The 25,861-nt window shown below is 40.2% G+C and overlaps 1 protein-coding gene across 1 annotated transcript; it reads right to left on the bottom strand.

Annotated features, from left to right (window-relative positions):
* Positions 1–23,734: 23,734 nt before the first annotated feature.
* LOC147367621 (histone H4-like) lies at positions 23,735–24,133 on the bottom strand. Its single transcript, XM_086414165.1, has one exon. It carries the CDS (start codon positions 24,083–24,085, stop codon positions 23,774–23,776), a length of 312 nt encoding a protein of 103 aa, XP_086270291.1. The 5' UTR covers positions 24,086–24,133; the 3' UTR covers positions 23,735–23,773.
* Positions 24,134–25,861: the final 1,728 nt, after the last annotated feature.

Raw genomic sequence — 25,861 nt, 5'->3', positions numbered from 1 at the left:
TTGCTAATCAGCCGATCTTAAAATAGAGAGATCATACTGAAATAGCTAGGTGAGCCCAATGTAATCACAAATATCCTTAAAAATAAAAAAGAGAAACAGAAAAGTTGGTGTGATTTTATGTGAAAAATATTTATCCAATCATTTCTGGAAGAAGGGGTCATGATCCAAGAAATAGAGGTAGCCCACAGAAGCTGGAGAGAGCAAGGAAATGGATTATTCTCCCTAGAAACTCCAGGAAGGAATGTAGTTGTGCTGACTCCTTGATTTTAGCCTCATGAGTCTCATGTCAGACTCTGACCTACAGAGCTGTAATATAATATATGTGTGCCTTTTAAGGCCACTAAGTTTGTGGTAAATTGTTGTAGCAGTAGTATAAAACTTAACACACCTTATCTTTGCATAATGAAGAAGTCACAGAGGGCCTCTTTGAAGAACAGAGTGCTCCTAAAGTGCCTCACCACCTCTGCTCATAGAGAAGCAGCTGGCAGATAATCTAGACTAACAAAGGGCTCCCTTGTCTACAACTGGAAGTAAAGTGGCCATTCTTACCCATGAGCATAGCTTCCGGTCTTCATACATGTACATATGTTGCAAGAAAGGGGAACACTTCCAGGGTCGAAACTGGGCTCTTGTCTAACATCCAGAAATGAATTGTCCGAGGAGACACATGTGCTGACAAAGCAAGAGATTTTATTGGGAAAGGGCATCCAGGTGGAGAGCAGTAGGGTAAGGGAACCCAAGAGAACAGCTCTGTTACATGGCTTGCAGTCTCAGGATTTATGGTGATGGGATTAGTTTCTGGGTTGTCTTTAGCCAGTCATTCTGACTCAGGGTCCTTCCTGGTGATACATGCCTTGTTCAGCCAAGATGGATGCCAGAGAGAAGGATTCTGGGAGGTGTTCAGACATGTGGTGTCTCCTTTTGACCTTTCCCAAACTGTTCCAGTTGGTGGAGGCTTATTAGTTCTGTGTTCCTTACCAGAAGCTCCTGTCATAAAACTCATGCAAATGGTTACAATGGTGTCTGGCCAGGGTGGGCAGTTTCAATCAGTGTGCTTCCCCTAACACACACATGCTTATGTTGAGGTGGTTGTAGATGCTTTTTTTTCCCCCAGTAAGCATTGAACAAATGCTAAAAGAAAGAAAACTTCAGCATTGAAATCCCAAGTTTACAAATTTTATCTTCCTGCCAAACTCTAAAATTGAATTTTACTTAAAAGGATCCCATGCTATTGTCGGGCCTGCTTTCTCTGTGACACCTGCTAAACCACTTAAGGAGGAGTTAACATTTTACCCTAAAAACTTCTTTGTAAGAAGTCTTCAGAATTCACCAAGACAGTCTGCTCTTACACATTGTGCAACTTTGGTTTTCAAATCATTTCAGTAGGCAGATAGGAAGTATTTACTCAGCTAAAATTGAAAAATTTGCATAGTAAAGGGATAGAAGCCATGCTATTACCATAATAATACAGAATTGTTCTGCAAATATAAGCTGGATTGTGAATATAGGAGTCTTCTTAGTCTGAAAGGGTAAGTTTATATACCCAGTTAATATAGGAATTCATCAGACTTCTAAGGGAAAAGGGGGGAAGTTGTTTCTTACAAGAAATGTATTTTACCAGAGAAATTAAGGAACAGTTTTTCAAAAGTTTTGAATACAAAGACATAATTAATATTGATGAGCCCATGCCTTTGTTAGAAAGCAAAATGTAAGAAACATTAGGAAAAACTGGTGGCTATTAAACTGTTAGGTGGCATTTTGGGGGCTCCAGGAGGCTCTAGTCCTTTATGTCTCAGGGCAGAAAGAGTTCAGTGAGAGGCAAAATGATAGTTATGCAAATAGGATGTGATTTATTCAATTTATTTATTTATTCAAACACTGATTTATTTGAATTGGATGCTTGCGAGGCTTACAAGTGAGTAGGTGAGAACTTAGATCTTAGTGGGCTACAGTTTTATAATCAAAGGAAAAGTGAAGAGGAGAAGACCACCTTCTTTCTCATTCTTTATTCGGGTGAAGGAGTTTGCTAGTTTCTACGTGGTCAAGCCAAGACAGTCATGGCACAATGAAAATGAACAAAACCTGGTAACATATGCTAAAAATGGTAAGTCATCTCAAGTTTTAGTATGAAGTGAAGTGAAGTCACTCAGTCGTGTCCAACTCTTTGCAACCCCATGGACTGTAGCCCACCAGGCTCCTCCATCCATGGAATTTTCCAGACAAGCGTACTGGAGTGGGTTGCCATTTCCTTCTCCAGGGGATCTTCCTGACCCAGGGATCGAACCCCGGTCTCCCGCATTGCAGGCAGATGCTTTTACCATCTGAGCCACCAGGTTTTAGTATAATGTCCCCTTTTTCTTATATTTTTGTTTTTAGTGTACTGAGAGGAGGGTGTCCTAGGAATAATTAACTTAGTGAAGTCACTGGGCAGGATATGGGTCTCATGCCATCGTTGTTTTATTGTTTGAGGTCATGTCTCATGATTCTGCTGCATGGTTTTGTTGCTAACCAAACCTGCTTGGTTTTGTGGTTAAGCAAACCTGCATTCTTATTGTTATTGTTCAGTCGGTCAGTCATCTAATTCTTTGTGACCCCATGGACTGCAGCATGCCAGGTGTCTGTGTCTTTCACTGTCTCCTGGAGTTTGCTCAGACTCATGTCCATTGAATCGATGATGCTATCTAACCATCTCATCTGCCACCCCATTCTCCTTTTGCCTTCAGTCTTTCCCAGCATCAGGATCTTATCAGTGAATAAGCTTTTTGCCTCAGGTAGCCAAAGTATTCTTGAGTGATCATTAACTTATAGGAGTCTCCATACTTTTTTCTCTACTTACAGTCCCCTAGTGGGATTAGCTATTTAATTACCTACTTTGTGCCTTTCTTGTTGCTGTTTAGCTGCTAAGTAATGTCTGACTCTTTTTTGACCCCATGAACTGTACCCTGTCAGGCTCCTTTGTCCATGAGATTTCCAAAGCAAGAATACTGGAGTGGGTTGCTATTTCCTTCTGCAGAGGATCTTCCCAATCCAGGAATCAAACTCACATCTCCTACATTGGCAGACAGGTTCTTTACCACTGAGTTTACTTTTCCCATTTACTCTGTCCCTATCAACTATGGGCATCACTAGAAGATCTGTGTGTTTTTTTAATTTATTGGAATAATTATGAGATACTTTTAAATGAGCATGAGTTGAGTAAAGAATGACCAGACAGAAGGTCTGAAGATTTCTCAGGGCTTCTATTTAAGGCATGTCCTCACCAGTCATTTCAGTGAGTGACCTAGAGGGGAAAGTATAGAGAAGGAATGGGGTATAGGAAGGGTATTATAGACAACAATTTTCAGAGAGATTTAATTTCAGAAAGAAAGAATAAGGAGACAGAAAGGCAATGTTGAGTCAGAGAAAAGGAGAAAGAAATGGAAAGAAAAAAATAAGACAAATGCAGAAAGTGAGAAAGATACTGGCACTCCTGGCTGGTGCTGCTCAGGGTGATGATGTCCTCTCCAATCCTGGCCTCTTGTCCAGCATGGATGTGAAGAACAGTCCATCAAAGCTTGTCATACTACTGCCTCGTCATCCACATTGAGGAATTGTCTGAAAAATGCTTAGAGAAGACTCAATATGATGGGGATAGTGGCATAGGCCTCTTTCTTAATAGGAAATTCATGTCTCACCTTTCCTTACCAGTGAAATTTTCAGAGAGAAGAGACATCGCAGCCAGCACTTCTTTGGCCTCTGAGAGAGAGAGTTTTTCATACCTCATTCTTGGTTTACCTCTATGTGAGGCTGGGGTGTCCCAGACTGCTCATTATTTCACCAGCACTTGTATGTTCTTATTGATGCAAATAACCAGTAAACAATCTATAGTAAAAATACATGGGCATTTTATTCCAACCAAATGTAGCCTAAGAAGCATCCACTCAGCATCTCTGAGGGGGCTGCTTTGAAAAGTAGGGGACAAGTAAATACTTATGAAATTTCTTTTGGCTGGGGAAATATATGTAGTCAAGCAAACATCCTGGTAAAACATTACTGCTAATCATGAAGAACAGATATCTCATGTTAATGAATTTAATGCCTTTCTTTTTTTTCATTAAACTTTTTATTTTGTATTGGCATACAGTCGATTAACGATGTTGTGACAGTTTCAGGTGGACAGCAAAGAGATTCAACATATACATGTGTCCTTTTTCTTCCAAACCCCGCTCCCATCCAGGCTGCCGCATAACACTGAGCAGAGTTCCATGTGCTATATAGTAGGTTCTTTTTGGTTATCCATTTTAAATATAGCAGTGTGTACCCATCCATTCCAAACTCCCTAACTATCCCTTCCTCCTATCCTTCCCCCTGGCAACCATAAATTCATCCTCTAAGTCTGTTTCATAAAGAAGTACATTTGTATAAATTTTTTTTTAAGATTCTTCATATAAGGGATATCATACAATTCTTCTGCTTCTCTGTCTGACTTACCTCACTCAGTGTGACAATTTCTAGGTCTATTCATGTTGCCGAAAATGGCATTATTTCATTCTTTCTGAGTAACCTTGCATATATGTACCACATATTATTCCTTCATTCTTTGTCTGATGGACATTAAGGTTGTGTCCATGTCTTGGCTATTGTAAACAGTGCTGCAATGAACATTGGGGTGCATGTATCATTTTGGATTATGTTTTTCTACAGATGCATACCCCTGAGTGGGAATGCAGGGTCATATGGTGGCTCTAATTTTTGTTTTTTTAAGGAACCTCCATATGGTTCTCCTTAGTGACTCTACCAATTTACATGTGTAGGAAGGGTCCCTTCTCTCCACACCATCACCGGCATCTATTGTTTGTGGAATTTTTTTGATGATAGCCATTTTGACTGTTGTGAAGTGATATCTCACTGTAGTTTTGATTTGCATTTCTCTAATAATTAGTGATGCTGAACATCTTTTCATGTGCCTCTTGGTCATTCATATGTCTTCTTTGGAGAAATGTCTGTTTAAGCCTTCTGCCCATTTTTTGACAGGGTTTTTTATTTTAATGATGTTGAGCTTCAAGAAATGTTTGTAAATTTTGGAGACTAATCCCTTGTCATTTGCTAATCCCTTGTCACAGTAAAAAAAAAAAATCCCTTATTTTCTTTCAGTCTATGGGTTGTCTTCTTGTTTTGTTACCTGCTTCTTTCACTGTGCAAAAGCTTTTGAGTTTAAGTAGGTCCAATTTGTTTAATTTTGCTTTTATTTTCACTATTCTGGAAGATGGATCAAAAATATATTGTGGCAATTTATGTCAGAGAATGTTTTGCCTAGGTTTTCCTCTCAGAGTTTTATATTGTTTGGTTTCATATTTTAGGTCTTTAATCCATTTTGAGCTTATTTTTGTGTATGGTGTTAAAGAATGATCTAATTTCACTTTTTTGCTTGTAGCTGTCCAATTTTCCTAGCACTGTTTGTTGAAGAGACATTTGACCACAGGTGTGTGGGTTTATTTCTGGCCTGGCTATCCTGTCCCACTGAGCTACAATTCTATTTTTGTGCCAGTACCATACTATTTTGATCACTATAGTTTTGTAGTATAGTCTGCAGTCAGGGAAACTGATTCCTCCATATCCAATTTTCTGTCTCAAGGTTGTTTTCACTATTCAAGGTCTTTTGTGTCTCATACAAATTTTAAGACATTTTGTTCTAGTTCTGTGAAAAATGTCATTGGTAATTTGATAAGGATTGCATTGAATCTATAGATTGCCTTCAAGGGTATAGTCATTTTGATAATATTTATTCTTCCCATCCAATAACATGGTATATCTCTCCATCTGTTTATGTACTATCATCAGTGTCTTATGGTTTTCAGAGTAAAGATCTGTTGTCTCCTTGGTTAGGTTTATCCCTAGGTATTTTATTCTTTCTTAATGTGATGGTACATGGAATTGTTTCTTAAGTTTCTCTTTCTGATTTTTTGTTGTTAGTGTATAGAAATGCAACAGATTTTGGTGTGTTGGTTTTGTAACCTGCAGCTTTAAAAAATTCATTGATGAGTTCTAGTGATTTTACCAGTTTTCTGGTAGTGTCTTTAGGATCTTCTACATACAGTATCAAGTCATCTGCAAACAGTGACATTTAACTTCTTATTTTTCTATTTGAATTACTTTTATTTCTTTTTCTTCCCTGATTGCTATAGCTAGGACTCCCACAACTATGTTGAATAAAATTGGTGACTGTAGACATCATTGTCTTATTCCTGATTTTAGAGGAAATGCCTTCAGCTGTGCACCATTGAGTGTGATATTAACTGTAGGTTTGTTGTAAATGGCTTTTATTATGTTGAGGTATGTTTTCTTTATGCCCACTTTCTGGAGAGTTTTTATCATAAATGGGTGCTGAATTTTGTCAAAACCTTTTTCTGCATCTATTCAGATGATCATATGATTTTTTTACTCTTCAATTTGTTGATGTGGGGTGCCACACTGATTAACTTGAGGATACTGAAAAATCCTTGCATTATTAGGATGAATCCCATTTGATTGTGATGTATGATCCTTTTAATATATGGTTGGATTTGGATTGCTAGAATTTTGTTGAGGATTTTTATATCTATGTTCATCAATGATATTGGCCTCTAATTTTCTTTTTCTGTGGTATCTTTGTATGGCTTTAGTATTAGTGTGATGATGGCCTCATAAAATGAGTTTAGAAGTATTCCTTCCTCTGTAATTTTTTGGAAGTGTTTCAGAAGGATAGATGTTAGCTCTTCTCTAAACACTTGGTAGAATTTGCCTGTAAAGCAATCAGGTCCTGGACTTTTGTTTGTTGGGAGTTTTTAAATCACAATTTCAATTTCAGTGCTTGTGACTGATCTGTTCATATTTTCTATTTCTTCTCAATTCAGTCTTGGGAGACTGTACCTTTCTAAGAATCTGTCCATTTCTTCCAGGTTGTCCATTTTATAGGCATACAGTTGCTTGTAGTAATATCTTTTGATCCTTTGTGTTTTTGTGGTGTCAGTTGTAATTTCTTTTTCATTTCTAATTTTATTGAGTTGAGTCCTCTCCACCTTTTCCTTGATGTGTCTGGCTAAAGGTTTATTAATTTTGTTTATCTTTTCAAAGAAGCAGCTTTTGTTTTCTTTTTCTCTATTTCTCTTATTTCTGCTCTGATATTTATGATTTCTTTACTCCTACTAATTTTGGGTTTTATTTGTTCTTTTTTCTCATTGTTTTAAGTGTAAATTTAATTTGTTTATTTGAGATTTTGCTTGTTTCTTGCTATAAACTTCCCTCTTAGAACTGCTATCACTGCATACCATAGGTTTTGGATCATTGTGCTTTCATTTTCATTTGTCTCTAGATATTGTTTCAGTTCCCTATTTAATTTCTTCAGTGATCCATTGGTTAGCAGTATATTGTTAAGCCTCCACATGTAACCTGTTTATAGTTTTTTCTTGTAGTTTATTTCTAAACTTATAGCATTGTGTGGAAAAGATGCTTGATATTATTTCAATTTTCCTAAATTTACCAAGGCTCACCATGTGGCCCAGCATGTGTTCAATCCTGGTGAATGTTCTGTTTGCACTTGAGAAGAATGTGTGGTCTGTGGCTTTGGAGTAAGACCTTCTGGTCTGATGTGTCATTAAAGCCTTGTGTTTCCTTATTAATTTTCTGTTTGGATGATCTTTCCATTGGTGAAACTGGGGTGTTAAAAGTCCCCCACTATATTGTGTTACTGTTAATTTCTCCATTTATGGTTGTTAACATTTCCCATGTATTGAGGTACTCCTATATTGGGTACAGGTTGTATTGTCACCCTGCTTATTTAAATTATATGCAGAGTATCATGAGAAACGCTGGGCTGGAAGAAGCACAAGCTGGAATCAAGATTGCCAGGAGAAATATCAATAACCTCAGATATGCAGATGATACCACCCTTATGGCAGAAAGTGAAGAGGAACTAAAAGCCTCTTGATGAAGGTGAAAGAGGAGAGTGAAAAAGTTGGCTTAAAACTCAACATTCAGAAAACGAAGATCATGGCATCTGGTCCCATCACTTCATGGGAAATAGATGGGGAAACAGTGGAAACAGTGTCAGACTTTATTTGGGGGGGCTCCAAAATCACTGCAGATGGTGACTGCAGCCATAAATTTAAAAGACGCTTACTCCTTGGAAGGAAAGTTATGACCAACATAGATTGCATATTCAAAAGCAGAGACGTTACTTTGCCAACAAAGGCCCGTCTAGTCAAGGCTATGGTTTTTCCAGTGGTCATGTATGGATGTGAGAGTTGGACTGTGAAGAAAGCTGAGAGCCAAAGAATTGATGCTTTTGAACTGTGGTGTTGGAGAAGACTCTTGAGAATCCCTTGGACCACAAGGACATCCAACCAGTCCATTCTGAAGGAGATCAGCCCTGGGATTTCTTTGGAAGGAATGATACTATCATTCCAGTACTTTGGCCACCTCATGTGAAGAGTTGACTCATTGGAAAAGACTCTGATGCTGGGCGGGATTGGGGGCAGGAGGAGAAGGGGATGACAGAGGATGAGATGGCTGGATGGCATCACAGACTCGATGGACATGAGTCTGAGTGAACTCCGGGAGTTGGTGATGGACAGGGAGGCCTGGCGTGCTGTGATTCATGGGGTCGCAAAGAGTCGGACACAACTGAGCAACTGAACTGAACTGATATTTACAACTGTTATATATTCTTAGATTGATATCTTAATCATTATGTAGTGTCCTTTGTCTCTTGTAACAGTCTTTGTTTTAAAATCTATTTTGTCTAATATGAATATTGTTACTCCAGCTTTATTTTGATTTCTGTTTTTGTGGAATAACTTCTACTATCCCCTCACTTTCAATCTGTGTGTGTTCCTAGGTCAGAATTGGGTGCCTTGTAGATAGCACACGTGCGAGTCTTGCTTTTGTATCCACTCAGCCAGTCAATGTCTTCTTGTTAGTGCATTTAATCTGTTTACATTTAAGGTAATTATTGATATGTATGTTCCTATTGCCATTTTCTTAATTTTTCTTTTTTTTGTTTTTTTTGGTAGCCTTTTTTGTTCTCTCGTGCTTCCTGTCTATAGAAAGCATTTGTTGTAGGCTGGTTTAGTGTGGAATTCTCTTATTATTTGCTTGTATGTAAAGCTTTTGATATCTCCATCAATCTGAATGAAAGCCTCACTGCATAGAGTATTCTTGGTTCTAGGTTCTTCCCTTTCATCACTTTAAATATATCATGCCTGATCCTTCTGGCTTGCAGAGTTTCTGCTGAGAAATCAGCTGTTAACCTTATGAGAGTTCCCTTATATATTATTTTTCTTTTTTCCCTTGTTGTTTTTAGCATTTTTTCTTTGTCTTTAATTTTTGTCAATTTGATATCTATGTGTCTTAGCATTTTCCTCCTTGGATTTATGCTGCTTGAGACTCTCTGTGCTTCCTGGACTTTCTTGACGGTTTCCTTTTTCACGTTAGGAAAAATTTCAGATTTCAGCTATTATCCATTTAACTATTTTCTCAGGTCCTTTCTCTCTCTCTTCTCTTTCTGGGATCCCTATAATGGAAATACTGGTGCATTTAATGTTGTCCGAGAGGTGTTTTAAGCTGTCTTCATTATTTTAATTCTTTTTTCTTTATTCTATTCTGTGGTAGTGATTTCCACTATACTTTCTTTTGGGTCACTTTTCTATTCTTCTGCCTCAGTTATTCTGCTATCGATTCCTTCTAATATATTTTTCATTTCAATTATTGTGCTGTTCATCTCTGTTTGTTCTGTAGTTCTTCCAAGTCTTTGTTAAACATTCCTTACATCTTCTCAATTTTTGCCTCCATTGCTTCCATTCTTTTTCTGAGATCCCAGATCATCCTCACCATCATTATTCTGAATTCTTTTTGTGGTAAGCTGCCTATCTCCACTTCATTTAGTTATTTTTCTGGTGTTTTACTTGTTTCTTCATCTGGGACATAATCGTCTGCATTTTCATTTTGATTAACTTTCTGTGACTGTGTTTTTCATTCTGGAGGCTGCAGGAATGTAGTTTTTCTTATTTCTGCTGTCTGTGTTCTGTCGATAAGGCTATCTAAGAGGTCTGTGTAAGCTTCCTGATGGGAAAAACTGTTGGTGGGTAGAACTAGGTCTTATTCTGGTGGACAAGGGCACTGGCAGCAGCACTCCTAAAAAATACCCATTGGCATAAACCCTCATGGAAGTTATTACCATTAGCCTTACCATAGAACCTGTAGCTCCAGGGCTGGGTTGCCTCAGGTCAAACAACTAACAGGGAAGTAGTGCAGCTCCATCCATCAGCAAACAAGTAGATTAAAGCTTTACTGACCACAGTTCAGTTCAGTCACTCAGTTGTGTCTGACTCTTTGCGACCCCATGAATTGCAGCACGCCAGGCCTCCCTATCCATCACCATCTCCCAGAGTTCACCCAGACTCACGTCCATCGAGTCAGTGATGCCATCCAGCCATCTCATCCTCTGTTGTCCCCTTCTCCTGCCCCCAATCCCTCTCAGCATCAGAGTCTTTTCCAATGAGTCAACTCTTCGCATGAGGTGGCCAAAGTACTGGAGTTTCAGCTTTAGCATCATTCCTTCCAAAGAAATCCCAGGGCTGATCACCTTCAGAATTGACTGCTTGGATGTCCTTGCAGTCCAAGGGACTCTCAAGAGTCCTCTCCAACACCACAGTTCAAAAGCATCAATTCTTCAGCTCTCAGCTTTTTTCACAGTCCAACTCTCACATCCATACATAACCACTGGAAAAACCATAGCCTTGACTAGACGGGCCTTTGTTGGCAAAGTAATGTCTCTGCTTTTGAATATGCTATCTAGGTTGGTCATAACTTTCCTTCCAAGGAGTAAGCGTCTTTTAAATTCATGGCTGCAGCCACCAACTGCAGTGATTTTGGAGCCCCAAAAAATAAAACCTGACCCTGTTTCCACTGTTTCTCCATCTATTTCCCATGAAGTGATGGGACCGGATGCCATGATCTTAGTTTTCTGAATGTTGAGCTTTAAGCCAACTTTTTCACTCTCCACTTTGACTTTCATCAAGAGGCATTTTAGTTCCTCTTCACTTTCTGCCATAAGTGTGTTGTCATCTGCATATCCAAGGTTATTGATATTTCTCCTGGCAATCTTTTTTTTTTCTCCCGGCAATCTTGATTCCAGCTTGTCCTTCTTCTAGCCCAGCGTCTCTCATGATGTACTCTGCATATAAGTTAAATAAGCAGGGTGACAATATAGAGCCTTGATGTACTCCTTTTCCTATTTGGAACCAGTCTGTTTTTCCATGTCCAGTTCTAACTGTTGCTTCCTGACCTGGATACAGGTTTCTCAAGAGGCAGATCAGGTGGTCTGGTATTCCCATCTCTTTCAGAATTTTCCACAGTTTATTGTGATCCACACAGCCAAAGGCTTTGGCATAGTCAATAAAGCAGAAATAGATGTTTTTCTGGAACTCTCTTGCTTTTTCGATGATCCAGCGGATGTTGGCAATTTGGTCTCTGGTTCCTCTGCCTTTTCTAAAGCCAGCTTGAACATCAGGAAGTTCATGGTTCACGTATTGCTGAAGCCTGGCTTGGAGAATTTTGAGCATTACTTTACTAGCGTGTGAGATGACTGCAATTGTGCGGTAGCTTCAGCCTTCTTTGGCATTGCCTTTCTTTGGGATTGGAATGAAAACTGACCTTTTCCTGTCCTGTGGCCACTGCTGAGATTTCCAAATTTGATGGCATATTGAGTGCAGCACTTTCACAGCATCACCTTTCAGGATTTGAAATAGCTCAACTGGAATTCCATCACCTCCACTAGCTTTGTTCATAGTGATGCTTTCTAAGGCCCACTTTACTTCACATTCCAGGATGTCTGGCTGTTGGTCAATGATCACACCATCGTGATTATCTGGGTCGTGAAGATCTTTTTTGTACAGTTCTTCTGTGTACTCTTGCCACCTCTTCTTAATATCTTCTGCTTCTGTAAGGTCCATACCATTTCTGTCCTTTATTGAGCCTAATTTTCTTGAAGAGATCTCTAGTCTTTCCCATTCTGTTGTTTTCCTCTATTTCTTTGCATTGATCGCTGAGGAAGTCTTTCTTATCTCTCCTTGCTATTCTTTGGAACTCTGCATTCAGATGTTTATATCTGTTTTTTTTTTTTTTTTTTTTTTTCTTTTCTCCTTTGCTTTTCACTTCTCTTCTCACAGCTATTTGTAAGGCCTCCTCAGACAGCCATTTTGCTTTTTTGCATTTCTTTTCCATGGGGATGGTCTTGATCCCTGTCTCCTGTACAATGTCACAAACCTCCATCCACAGTTCATCAGGCACTCTATCTATCAGATCTGGTCCCTTCAATCTATTTCTCACTTCCACTGTATAATCATAAGGGATTTGATTTAGGTGATACCTGAATGGTCTAGTGGTTTTTGTGACCACAGCCCTGTTCAATCCCTGGGTTGGGAAGATTCTCTGGAGGAAGGCATGGCAACCCACTCCAGTATTCTTGCCTGGAGAATCCCCATGGACAGAGGGGCCTGGTGGACTATAGTCCATGGGGTTGCAAAGAGCTGGACACGACCGAGTGACTAAGCATAGCACAGTACAGCACATAGGCATAACACACAGAAGAACTGTACAAGAAAGGCAGTAATGACTAAGCACAGCACTTTTGGTGGTCTTTACACTTCCCATCATGGAGCCAGTGGAATGTAAAGCATCAGGACTCCACCTACACTAGGTCACGTGTAAGCCCCAGGCCCGCTCTTTGCTTGTGTGGTATCTACCAAGATTCTAAAACCTTAAATTTCAGTTCTTCCTCCATGAAATAGGAGTCATGGTGGTTTACAGGATTAAATAAAAGAACATATATAAACCACTCAAGACCAAATAGTGTATAACCTATGGACAAAACACCCAGAAGACTTAGTGGTGGTGCTGTATGAGTTTCCTATCGTTGCTGTAACAAGCTTTCAACAATTTGAAACAATACAAAAATTATCATCATACGGTTCTGAAAATCAGAGGTCTGAAACAGGTCTCACTGGGCTAAAATCAAGGTGTTGACAGAGTTGTGCTCTTTCTGGAGCCTCTAGGGAAGAATCTTTTTCCTTGTCTTTCTGGCTTCTTAATACCACTGTGTTCCTTGTTTCATATGACTCTGGCTCCCTCCTATTCTGACCTCTGTTTCCATCACATCTTCTCTACTCTGACCTTCCAGCCCCTCTCCTTCCTTTGTGAGGACACTTATGCTGACATTGAGCCTACCAGGATAATTCTCCTAATTTAAGATTTCCTTAGCTTAATCCCCAGAGAAGGCAATAGCACCCCACTCCAGTACTCTTGCCTGGAAAATCCCATGGATGGAGGAGCCTTGGTAGGCTGCAGTCCATGGGGTCACTGAGGGTCGGACACGACTGAGCAACTTCACTTTCACTTTTCACTTTCATGCATTGGAGAAGGAAATGGCAACCCACTCTAGTATTCTTGCCTGGAGAATCCCAGGGACAGGGGAGCCTGGTGGGCTGCCGTCTCTGGGGTCGCACAGAGTCGGACATGACTGAAGCGGCTTAGCAGCAGCAGCAACTTAGCAGTAACTTAATCCCATCTGCAAAATTTCTTTGTTATACAAAGTAATGTATTTCCAGGTTTTAAAAAATCGGTGTGGGTGTTGTTGGGCACCATAGTTCCAACTACCTCAAGTACTAGAACACAATGCAAGTGCTGTGAGTCTCAATCAAGCAAAAGCAAAGATGTGGTTGGAGAGACCTGAGAGGGAGCAGTAAGAGTGCAATCCTCTTGTCCTATGTGGGAGGGGGTGTGTCCAGAGATAGATCTAAATGGACCAAATAAGAGAGTCTGAATGCTACTTAAATATACTAGAAAGCTAATAGAGAAATTGGAATAATTCTTGTCAAAAATTAGAAGGTTGTGAGGATAAGTAAATTACAGGTTAGAAGTGAGCTAAAATATATAGTCATTTTGTGAAATCTAAAGGTATAATATGAACTTAAGAAATAGGCAGGTAAAGCAATGGAAATAACCAGTGGCAGAATTTAAAATATTCTTTTTTGTGTTACAATATCCATATTCTTTCTCTCAATACCTCTCCTCTCTCTCTCTCTCTCTTTCTCTTTAGTTTGCCTCTTTTTAGTTTTCTTTTGCTTGAGTGAAACATCTGGAGAGACAAAGCATCTTTTGAGGCCTGTGCTTATTGAAAATTCCCTTTGTTTGGCTCTCACAGAGCAAAGTTACATCTTCTGGAAATAGAAGCTCTGGTCTGCTGGCATTGCTCATCCAGTGTTCTTTGCTATAATATGCTGCCCTTTTTATTCAAATCCTGGTTGATGGACTCTCAGGTGGGTGGAGGGTTAAGCACATGTGCTCAGCCAACTGCATTCAACCAGACATTCTGGAGCTGTATCTGGGCAGGCCTATAATGCCTTCCCAAAACCAAGGGCATGAACCTTACAAAGAGCAGCTGGGTGAATTATTGCCCTTGACACCTTCATGCCGTGTACCCTGGAAACATACCACAGCACCAGCTAAAGGAGGCAATCCCTGAGGGTGTGTATAAAAAACTGCTATTTTTTGTACACTGATTTGATTTTTAAAAACTATGAGGCACAGATGTTTTGCTGGAGAAAGAACTGTGTAAAAGACATCAGTAAAGATGTTACTGGAAAGGGGTCAAGCATGAATAAGAAAAAGAAGAACTTGGGAACTCTCTTCTGCCAGTGTCCAGCCCCGGTGGATCCAGGGAATTCGAAGCGAGGACGGCGTCGGCGAGGACCAGGAAACAACTGCTTAATTAAACGTTAATTAAGGATATAGAGTAATAGAATAAGGATAGCTCAGTAGGAAAATTCAGTGAAGAAAAGAGCCTGAATAATTCAGCCAGAAGGTGAGAGAAAGAACATGGGGAGACCCAGTTTCGGTGAACAAGGCCCGCACTTTATTTTCCAAAGTAGTTTTTATACCTTAAGTTATGCATAGAGGAATGGGGGAAGGGGTAGAGTCATGCAGTAAGCCAGGCTTTCTTCCTGCAAACTTATCATATGCAAAAGTTTAGGTGATTTGTATCATCTTCTGGCCCAGAGGCCTGTTAACATTTTAAGACCCTTTCTTCAGAAAACTTATTTTTCTCTAAAGGTGATTAGTCAAGTGCCACCCTCAAAAGCATTAGATAAAGTTGCATTCCTACAGAGCAAAGGTGTGGTGAGCTATAACAAGAAAAAGAATTAACTCAAGGGTCCCAGGTTGCAAACATTAAAGCTACTACTTACACCAATTATATTAATCAATACACTGCCAGGGACACAGCAGGTAAGGGATATGGAGACTTAGCAGCAAACATTGGCCCAACAAGTGAAAAACCCTTCACCAATACAATTTCTAATCAATCTTTTAACTGCTCAAAGGACTCTGTATTTAGACAGTTTAAAACATCTCATGCCTCTCACAGTTGGGAGGCTCTGAGCAATCACATGTGGCCGGAAAAACCTATTCAGGCAGGCTAGAGGATTTCCAAAGGAGTTTGTAGGTTGAAACACTGTCACACCCAGGAATTATTAACTGGAGCTGTAAGTTAACTCTTTTTTTCAGAGAGAGGTAGTGGGGGACAGCCCCCCGTAAAGTCAGAGGTGTAGGTGAGAGCACAAAGGAGAAAGTAGGCAGACTCTGGTTTTGGGGGTAGATGCTCGAGAATTTCCAGAGGGACTCCTGGGGCTCGATCCCGCCTTTGCGTATGCCGAGCCTCCTTCCTCATGACCTTTGCCATGGGCGGAGTTCCTCACGCTGGCTCCCGGCAGTGATAGAATTCCAGTTGAGCTATTCCAGATCCTGAAAGATGATGCTGTGGAAAGTGCTGCACTCAATATGCAGTATGCACTCAATATGCAATATGCCGGCTCCCGGCACTCTTCTATCTTTGGTTTTGGTTCTGTCATTGGAAAGTATAAAACAAAAGGTAGCAGAAAAGTAGTTACAGGTTGGGGATCTGACACAAGGAGTCTGGGTTTGTGAAGTCCTGTAGGCACCACTCACACATTGTAATTCATGTAAGCAAAGCACTGATAATCATGCCTGGCACATAGGAAACAGTCAATTAAGCTATTAGAAGGACCCTCAGTTCATAGAATCAATTGATTAACCATTAGCATAAATAGAGTGCCCTCCTTCAAGCAGAAAAGCAGTCATCAAAGGGAGTCTGCCTTTCAGCTTTAAATCCAAGCAGAAGAGATTCTTCCTCACATAGACTGTAAACTGGGCCTAGCCCCAGGAAGGTGGGCACAGATGTGAGAACAGGGACAATGTGTACGGAGCAAGGCCACAGTCATTTGTGTTAGATGTGGACACTCAAACCCCTTACTGTCCTTCTTCCCCCAGAAGTAGACCTGGAGATAGAACCCCAGTTTATCCAGCAAGGATTAAAGGAGGGGTTTATCCAGCAAGTGTGGCAGGCAGTGCAGTGAGAAGGGGGACAGGAGACAGGAAGGGAAAAGGACAAGAAGGCAATCATTAAGGGGCCATGATCAGGTTAGCATCATTGCAAGCCATGGAGCGCCACCCAACCAGGAAACTGTGGAATCACATCTTAGAGGGGTGAGGAAGGTGGGCATTTATACACCAACCTGTCAATCATGGTGGAGGCACTGCCAGGATTACTAATTCTCAGCACTGAGACCATTTGGACATGGGCAGAGAGGCTCCTGAGGTTTAGGAGAGGTTCTCAGGTCATGAAGAGATGCAGACAGGAGCGGGGGCAGAATCCACAAGCCAGACAAGTGTGTTGGTGATATATACCAACAGCTTCTGCAACATTTACATTTAAGGAGAAGGTTCTGGAACCCGCCACAGATAGATCTAGGTAGAGATCATCCCATCCAGAAAGCAGCTTGGATATGCCAATCCTCACAAGAACTTGTTGTTCCTGATGTTGAGAGCAAGAATGGTGGGCGAGAAGAACACAGGTTTGGAAGACACACTGTCTGGAACAGAAGCTCTGCTCTGCCACCTGCTAGCTCTGGGCTCTTGAGTAAGTCACTTACTATCTCTGTGCCTCACTTTCCCCCTCTGCCAAATGGGAATGATAATCAAAACTTCCTTGATAGAGTTGCTGCAAGGGTTCTCTTTTTAATTGGAAGATAATTGCTTTATAATCTTGTGTTAGTTTCTACTGACAACAACGTGAACCAGCTGTAAATATACATATATCCTTTCCCTCTTGAGCCTCCCTCCTACCCTGTCCCATACCACCCTTCTAGCTCATCACGAAGCAGTGAGCTGAGCTCCTTGTGTTATACAGCAGTTGCTGTGAGGGTTTAATGTGTTCATATAGATAAAGCATTTAAAAAGTGCCCACAGTAAGTGCTCAAACATTTTTTATTGTATTATCCTTTGTGAATTGCTTATAAGTGCTTTGAAATAACAGGTGCTCAAAGATTTTAGCAATCATTTATCCACTATAATGCACCAAGAATTGATGGAGTAATTGCTGTGAAGAGAAGGCCTCCATTCTATATGAGCTGATCTCCAGAGAATAAGGGAAAGTATGTGGCCAACGAGCTGGCTCTAGAGGTCACTTAGAGTAGCTTGTTACCTCACGAGCCCTTGCTAGTTTATGGTGATAGTCTGACCTTCCATTCAGAATGCTAGTAGCTTAAATATCTAAAAGGAAGTAATCTAGAAAATAAAGTTCTAAGGTTGTGACATGTGCAAATTCTTTCCAGTTCCAGTTCAGTCGTGTCCGACTCTGCGACCCCATGAATCACAGCATGCCAGGCCTTCCTGTCCATCACCAATTCCCAGAGTTTACCCAAACTCATGTCCATCAAGTCGGTGATGCCATCCAGCCACCTCATCCTCTGTCGTTCCCTTCTCCTCCTGCCCCCAATCCCTCCCAGCATAAGGGTCTTTTCCAATGAATCAACTCTTCACATGAGGTGGCCAAATTCTTTAAATAGGTAATTTTCAAAACATCTGACCATATCTAATGCTAGGCAGCAGCGGACCCTGTGCTCTGTCATTTAGTGTCACGATCCGTTCCAGCAAAAGTGAGATGGCTTCTGTTAAAGATACAATAATAAAGTTTATACATAGAGATGAAAGAAAGCACAAAACCTTTATCACTTTTCTTTCATGCAAGGAATAAAAGGAAAATGCTATTTTTTTAATGCTTATCTGGTGCCTTCCAAAGAACAATGTTCAAATTGTGCCTCCTAATCAGGTAGGATTTCATCTGAATCTGTTGCTATGCGCTCCTCAACGTCCTCTCCAGGTAGATTCAGTGCTTTCCAGCTGAGACTGGTTTCTGTTAGAAGTGGTTAGTTTTTCACAATCCCACCCAATGGAAGGCAAGGGCACTGGCCTGGGACTACAGCGCCCTCTGCTGGACGACAGAGTCCAAGTCAGGCAGGGAAATTCTCAAAAGTGTCATTCTTCATTTTAAATAAATCTTATAAACATTATACAGGAGGGTCGCACTGGAATCAAATTTGAGGCTGTTACAGTTGAAAAGCCTCCCACTCTTCAGAGGTAAACTTAGGTGGTCAGTGGTGTATTTGGAAACCAAGGGGCTGTAAGTGTTTCAAGGACAGCTGGATCTCAGCTCTGGTGGTCCCAGCTATGCCATCTATAGCAAAATTGGTCAATCCCTCTAAGTCTGTTTTCTCATCTGTGGAATGGGATAATTGATAAGGATATCTAAAAATTAAAGAAGAAAGTATATACAAAATCATTCATTAGCAGAATGACACATATTATTACAATAAAAGTTGGTTATCATCAACCTCCTCCTTTAAGATGGAGAAATTCGAAGGTCTTGACTGAGGCTTCCAAGGTTATATGTCTGCTTAGGTATGGAGAAAGGGCAATTCTAGACTAGAACCTCCTACCTTCCCCCAGGTGTCCTGGACTCCAGTGAGCTCCTTTTGATTCACCCAACCTAGGTGCTGCTTCAGCGGACACTTGGACTTGACCCTTGCCTGAGCAATCACATCACCCCACAGAAGAAAGAAAATGTTGAAATGTTGCTTTCTCCCCCAGCAGAGAAGGTCACTGGTAGGCACTACAGGCTCTGCTCTGCAGAGAGCAATGTAAAGTGAGCACAATTCCCAAAGTGGAGGGAAAGTTCCCTATGACATGAGCAACTGGATTGGAGCAGCAGGATCCAAGACCAGAGACAATCAACTGACTGACCTTACTGAACTATCCGAATGTTCATTCATTAATTTTTTATTTATTCATTTGCAAGTATTTACTAGCACCACTTGCAAGCAAGCCTTCTCAGAACTCACAGAGCAAGAAGAAAAACAGAGTATGAAAATGGGGCTCGAGATGGGTTCTGAAACACCCTTGAGCACCTGGTTGGGTGGACTGGTTCCCCTTTTGTGTGGTTTGTCACACTCCCAAGACTGAGACTGAAACGCCTACCACGGTATTTCCATAAGATTCTGCAGAGTGAACAGTCCCTCCAGTAAACAAGTTTGAGAAGATGAACGTTCACATTGCCTTAAAACAGTGTGTTACCAAAATAACATATGTGCTAACCAGGGCAATCAACACTATGGTTGTCCTTTTAGGAGATCCCGGTAAAGAATCCGCTTGCAATGCGAGAGACCTGGGTTCGATCCCTGGGTTGGAGGAGAGCATGGCAACCCACTCCAGTATTCTTATCTGGAGAATCCCCATGGATAGAGGAGCCCAGGGTCACAAAGAATCAGACACTACCGAGCAATTAAGCACAGCACAGCACACAGGCACGGTACACAGAATAACTGTACAAGAAAGGCATTGATGACCCAGATAATCATGATGGTGTGATCACTCACCTAGAGCCAGACATTCTGGAGTGTGAAGTCAAGTGGGCCTAGGAAGCATACTATGAACAAAGCTACTGGAGGTGGCGAAATTCAAGCTAAACTATTTCAAATCCTAAAAGATCCAAAAGATGCTGTTAAAGTGCCACATTCAATATGCCAGCAAATTTGGAAAACTCAGCAGTGGCCACAGGAATGGAAAGGATCAGTTTTCATTCCAATCCCAAAGAAGGGCAATGCCAAAGAATGTTCAAACTATCCCACAAGTGCACTCATTTCACACACTAGCAAAGTAATGTTCAAAATGCTTCAAGCCAGGCTTCAACAGTACATGAACCAAGAACTTCCAGATGTACAAGCTGGATTTAGAAAAGGCAGAGGAACGAGAGATCAAAATGCTAACATCCATTGGGTCATAGAAAAAGCAAGGGGATTCCAGAAAAAAAACATCTACTTCTGCTTCATTGACTATGCTAAAGACTTTGACTGTGTGGGTCACAACAAACTGTGGAAAGTTCTTAAAGAGATGGGAATACCAGACCACTTTGCATGCCTCCTGAGAATCCTGTATGCAGGTCAAGAAACAACAGTTAGAACCAGACATGGAACAATGGGCTGGTTCAAAACTGGGAAAAAAGTATGTCAAGGCTGTATATTGTCACCCTGCTTATTTAACTTATATGCAGAGTACATCATACAAAATGCCAGGTGAGATGAATCTCAAGTTGGAATCAAGCTTGCTTGGAGAAATATCAATAACCTCAGATATGCAGATGATACCACTCTAATGTCATAATGTGAAGAGGAACTAAAGAGCCTCTTGATGAAGATGAAAGAGGAGAATAAAAAAGCTAGCTTAAAACTCAACATTCAGTAAACTAAGATTATGGCACCCAGTTCCATTACTTCATGGCAAATAGATGGGGAAACAATGGAAAGGTTGACAGACTTTATTTTCTTGGGCTTCGAAATCACTGTGGATGGTGACTGCAGCCATGAGATTATAAGATGCTTGCTCCTTTGTAGAAAAGCTATGAGAAACCTAGACAGCATATTAAAAAGAAGAGACATCACTTTGCTGACAAGGGCCCGTATAGTCAAAGCTATGGTTTTTCCATAGTCATGTATGCATGTGAGAACTGGACCGTAAAGAAGGCTGAGCACCAAAGAATTGAAGCTTTTGAACTGTGGTGTTTGAGAGTCCATTGGACTGCAAGGAGATCAAATGAGTCAATCTTAAAGGAAATCAACCTTGAATATTCATTGGAAAGACTGATGCTAAAGCTGAAGTTCCAATACTTTGGCCACCTGATGTGAAGCCCCTACTCACTGGAAAAGATCTTGATGCTGGGAAAGTTGAGGACAGGAGGAGAAGGGGGTGACAAAGGATGAGATGGTTGGATGGCATCATTGACTCTGTGGACGTGAGTTTGAACAACTATGAGAGACAGTGAAGGACATGGAAGCCTGGCGTGCTGCAGTCCATGGGGTCACAAAGAGTTGGACACGACTGAATGACTGAACAGCAACAGGCATAGTTGAGCATCAGGTCCTTCGAGTCATTACACAAGGACAGATCTAAATCATTACTGCTAATGGGTTTGAATTGAAATTCCGCAAAAAACCCCAGCTGGGTCACATTAAATAGAATATTCAATCTTCCCTGTCTTTAAATTCTTATTGGGTCATAGGAATGATCGTATTAATCTTGAAAAAATCTGGAAAAATTAGAGAAAGTTAATGTCAAGCTCCTAGTTTCCTAAATAGTATGGACGTTAAGTAAATGGTTATTATTTTAGTCATAGTAAGCATATTTATGGAGAAGGCAATGGCAACCCACTCCAGTACTTTTGCCTGGAAAATCCCATGGACGGAGGAGCCTGGTAGGCTGCAGTCCATGGGGTTGCAAAGAGTCAGACACAACTGAGCGACTTCACTTTCACTTTCATGCATTGGAGAAGGAAATGGCAACCCATTCCAGTGTTCTTGCCTGGAGAATCCCAGGGACGGGGGAGCCTGGTGGGCTGCCGTCTATGGGGTCACACAGAGTCGGACACGACTGAAGCGACTTAGCAGCAAGCATATTTATCCCTTGTAGTATCAAGAGTATCGTTCTTTCCTCTTTTCTAATATAGACTAAATATTTTACATACAGAAACAGGAATCAGCATGCATGTTTTTACATGCACCAATATGCACGTGTAAACTTACATATACACACTTCACATGTGTACTTTGTTTAGGTGTGAAATAATAACAAGGGCTATGTATACCCATTTTTGTATGTAAAATATTTATTCTACATTGGAAAAGAGGAAAGAATAGTACTCTTGATACTATAAGGGGTAAATATGCTTACTCAGCCAAATGAAAAATAAAAAGGACCCTGCTTTGAGTAATATAGTTATTTTCTCATCCTTTGAGGCAATGAAAAGACATATTTTAAGGAAAGCTGTGGAGATAGCCATTAAATTAAAATGTGATTTAAAATTTTGGGGAGTATGAAATAAGTGTTCCTACTCATTTGTTTTCTTAAGTATTTTGAAGAAATAAAAGAGGAATTATGTCTATGTAAGTATGTACTTTGATTTACTTACATTTTTGTAATGCAAGAAGTTATAACCATGCTGTAGAAATGCGCTGCTACTATCACATTAAGCAGTCATCACGTTTCCATCCCTAAGAAGGTACTGTTCACTAGCCTCTGCTACTTTTGTATGAGCCAGTGAAAGTAGAAGGGAGTTCCAATGACAGCGACCCCACACACGAGGTTATAGGAGCAGATCTTCAAGTAGGAATCACAGAGAATCCCAAACAAGATGAACCCAAAGAGATACACACCAAGACATATTTAAAACGGTAAAAGTTAAAGAGATGAGTTTTAAGACAGCAAGAGAAAAACAAAGAGCCACATACAAGGTAACCCTTATAAGGTTGTAAGCTGATTTCACTGCAGAAACTTTACAGGCCAGAAGGGAGTGGCATGATATATTCAAAGTGCTAAAGGGGGAAAAACCTACAATCTAGGTTAATCTATTCAGCAAGATTATCATTCAGAAGTGAAGGATAGATAAAGAATTTCTAGGACAAGAAAAAACCAAGAGTTCATTAATACTAAAACAACCATATAAGAAGTGTTAAAGGGCCTTTTCTAAGTGGAAAAGAAAAGGCTATGACATAAAATAAAGAATTTATAGGAAAGAAAAAGCCCACTAGTAAAATGTAAATATATAATAAAGGTTGTGTATCAACCAATTAAACAAACAACTATAAAGACTAAAAGATAAAAATTGTAAAATTAACTATAACTACAATAAACATTAAGGGATGGACATAAGAGAGACAGAAGTCGCTCAGTCATGTCTTATTCTGTAACCTCATGGACTGTAGCCTACACAGGCTCCTCCATCCATGGGAATTTCCAGGCATGAATACTGGAGTGGGTTGCCATTTCCTTCTTCAGGGGATCTTCCTGATCCAGGGATGGAACTCAGGTCTCCTGCATTGCAGGCAGACGCTTTACTGTCTGAGCCACCAGGGAAGATAAAGATATACAATATAATATCAAAAACACAAAACATGGAGGAGGGGAGTAAAAAATGCAGAACTTTTAAAATATGTTTGAACTTAAATGACTAGCAGTATAAAAAACAAGTAGATATAGCTATAGGTCAACAAATACGAACTCCATGGTAATCACAAATCAAAACTTCAAATATATACATAAAAACCAAAGAGAAAGGAACACAAGCATACCACTAAAGAAAATCATCAAATCACAAGGAAAGAAACTAAAAAGAACAAAAGAACATAGAAGAACTATTTTAAAAAATCAGAAAATAACTAACAAAATGGTAATAAGTATATAATTTTCCAAGATCACTTTAAATGCTAAAGACAATGTTTCTTTTTTTTTTTTTTTTTTGGCCCTGAAAAGGGCCTTTGGTTGAAATCAAGCTCCTGAGAGCAAACTGGAAAGCTTAACCGCCAAAGCCGTAGAGAGTACGGCCCTGGCGCTTGAGAGCGTAGACCACGTCCATAGCGGTGACTGTCTTCCACTTGGCATGCTCGGTGTAGGTGACCGCGTCCCGGATCACGTTCTCCAGAAACACTTTCAGGACCCCGCGGGTCTCTTCGTAGATGAGCCCAGAGATGCGCTTCACACCACCACGACGAGCCAGGCGGCGGATAGCAGGTTTAGTGATGCCCTGGATGTTGTCGCGCAGAACCTTACGGTGGCGCTTAGCGCCGCCTTTCCCCAGACCTTTGCCGCCTTTGCCGCGTCCAGACATGGTTTCACGAAAAGTAAACCAACAGCAACTCTAAAGACAATGTTTCTGTCAACAGACATAGGGTGTTGGACTCATAGAACGAGTTTAGGAGCATTTCTTCTGGAATTTTTTGTTTGGAATAAGTTTGAGAAGGACAGATTTTAACTCTTCTCTAACATCTGTGTTTGGTAGAATTTACCTGTGAAGCCGTATGATTCTGGACTTTTGTGTGTTGGGTTTATTATTATTACTGATTAAATTTCTTTACTGGTTATTGACCTGTATTTTCTATTTCTTCCGGGTTCAGTCATGGGGGATTGTACATTTCTAATAATTTGTCCACTTCTTCTAGGCTGTCCACTTTATTGGCATGTAGTTGTTGACAGCAGTTTCTTATGATCTTTTGTACTTCTACAATGTCAGTTGTAACTTCCTTTTTTCATTTCTGATATTATTAATTTGGGCCCTCTCCTTTTTTTTCTTAATGAAAAAAAAGTTTATCAATTTTGTTGATCCTTTCAAATAAGCAGCTCTTAGTCTCATTGAACTTGCAATTTTTTTCCCTTAGTCTTTATTTCATTGATTTATGCATGAACATAAGGGCAAAATTCTTGAACAAAATACTATCAAACCAAATGCAACAATACAGTAAAAGCATCATACATCATGATCAGTGGGAATTTATTCCAGGAATATGAGGATTTTTCAATATCTACAAATCAATCAATGTGATATATCACATTAACAAATTGAGTTTTAAAATCATATGAACATCTCCATAGATGCAGAAAAAAGTTTTTGACAAAATTCAACATTCATTTATGATTTTTAAAAACTCCAGAAAGCAAGTATAGAGAGAACATACCTCACCATAACAAAGGTCATATATGACAAACCCATAGGTAATATCATACTCAACAGTGAAAAACTGAAAGCATTTGCTCTAAGATGAGGAAAAGACAAGGATGTTCACTTTAATCACTTTCATGCAAAATAGAATTGGAAGTCCTAGCCATAGCAATTAGAAAAGGAAAAGAAATAAAAGGAATCTAAATTGGAAAGGAAGAAGTAAAACTATCACTGTTTGAACCTATACATAGAAAATTCTAAAGATGACACCAGAAAACAGAGCTCACCAATGAGTTTGATAAAATTGCAAGATACAAACCTAATGTACAGAAATCTATTGCATTTCTATATACTAATAGTGAACTATCAGAAAGAGAAATTAAGGAAACAATCCAATTTACCATACCATCAAAAAGAATAAAATATCTAGAAATAAACCTACTTATGGAAGTAAAGTACCAGTACTTGGAAAACTATGAGACACTGATATAACAAATCGAAGATGACACAAACTGCTGGAAAAGTATACTGTGTTCATGGATTGGAAGAATTAATATTGTTAAGATGACCATACTACCTAAGGCAATCTACAGATTTAATGTAATCTCTGCACTGTGCTGTCCTTAGTCACTTCAGTCATGTCTGACTCTTTGCACACTATGGACTGGAGCACACCAGTCTCCTCTGTCCATGGAATTTTCTAGAAACAATCCACTGGAGTGGGTTGTCATGCCCTCTTCCAGGTCATCTTCAAAACCCAGGGGTTGAACCTGCATCTCTTATGTCTCCTGCATTGGAAGGTGGGTTCATTACTACTAGCGCCACCTGGGAAGCTCAATGTCATCCCTCAGTTGAGTTCAGTTCAGTCACTCAGCTGTGTCTGACTCTTTGCCACCCCACGGACTGCAGCACACCAGGCTTCCCTGTCCATTACCAACTCCTGGAGCT

This window comes from Bos grunniens, chromosome 8, assembly GCF_055505025.1.
Source record: "Bos grunniens cultivar Pamir isolate PY7600 chromosome 8, Bosgru_T2T1.0, whole genome shotgun sequence".
NCBI classification, from domain to species: Eukaryota; Metazoa; Chordata; class Mammalia; order Artiodactyla; family Bovidae; genus Bos; species Bos grunniens.
This window is presented reverse-complemented; position numbering and strand designations above follow the sequence as displayed.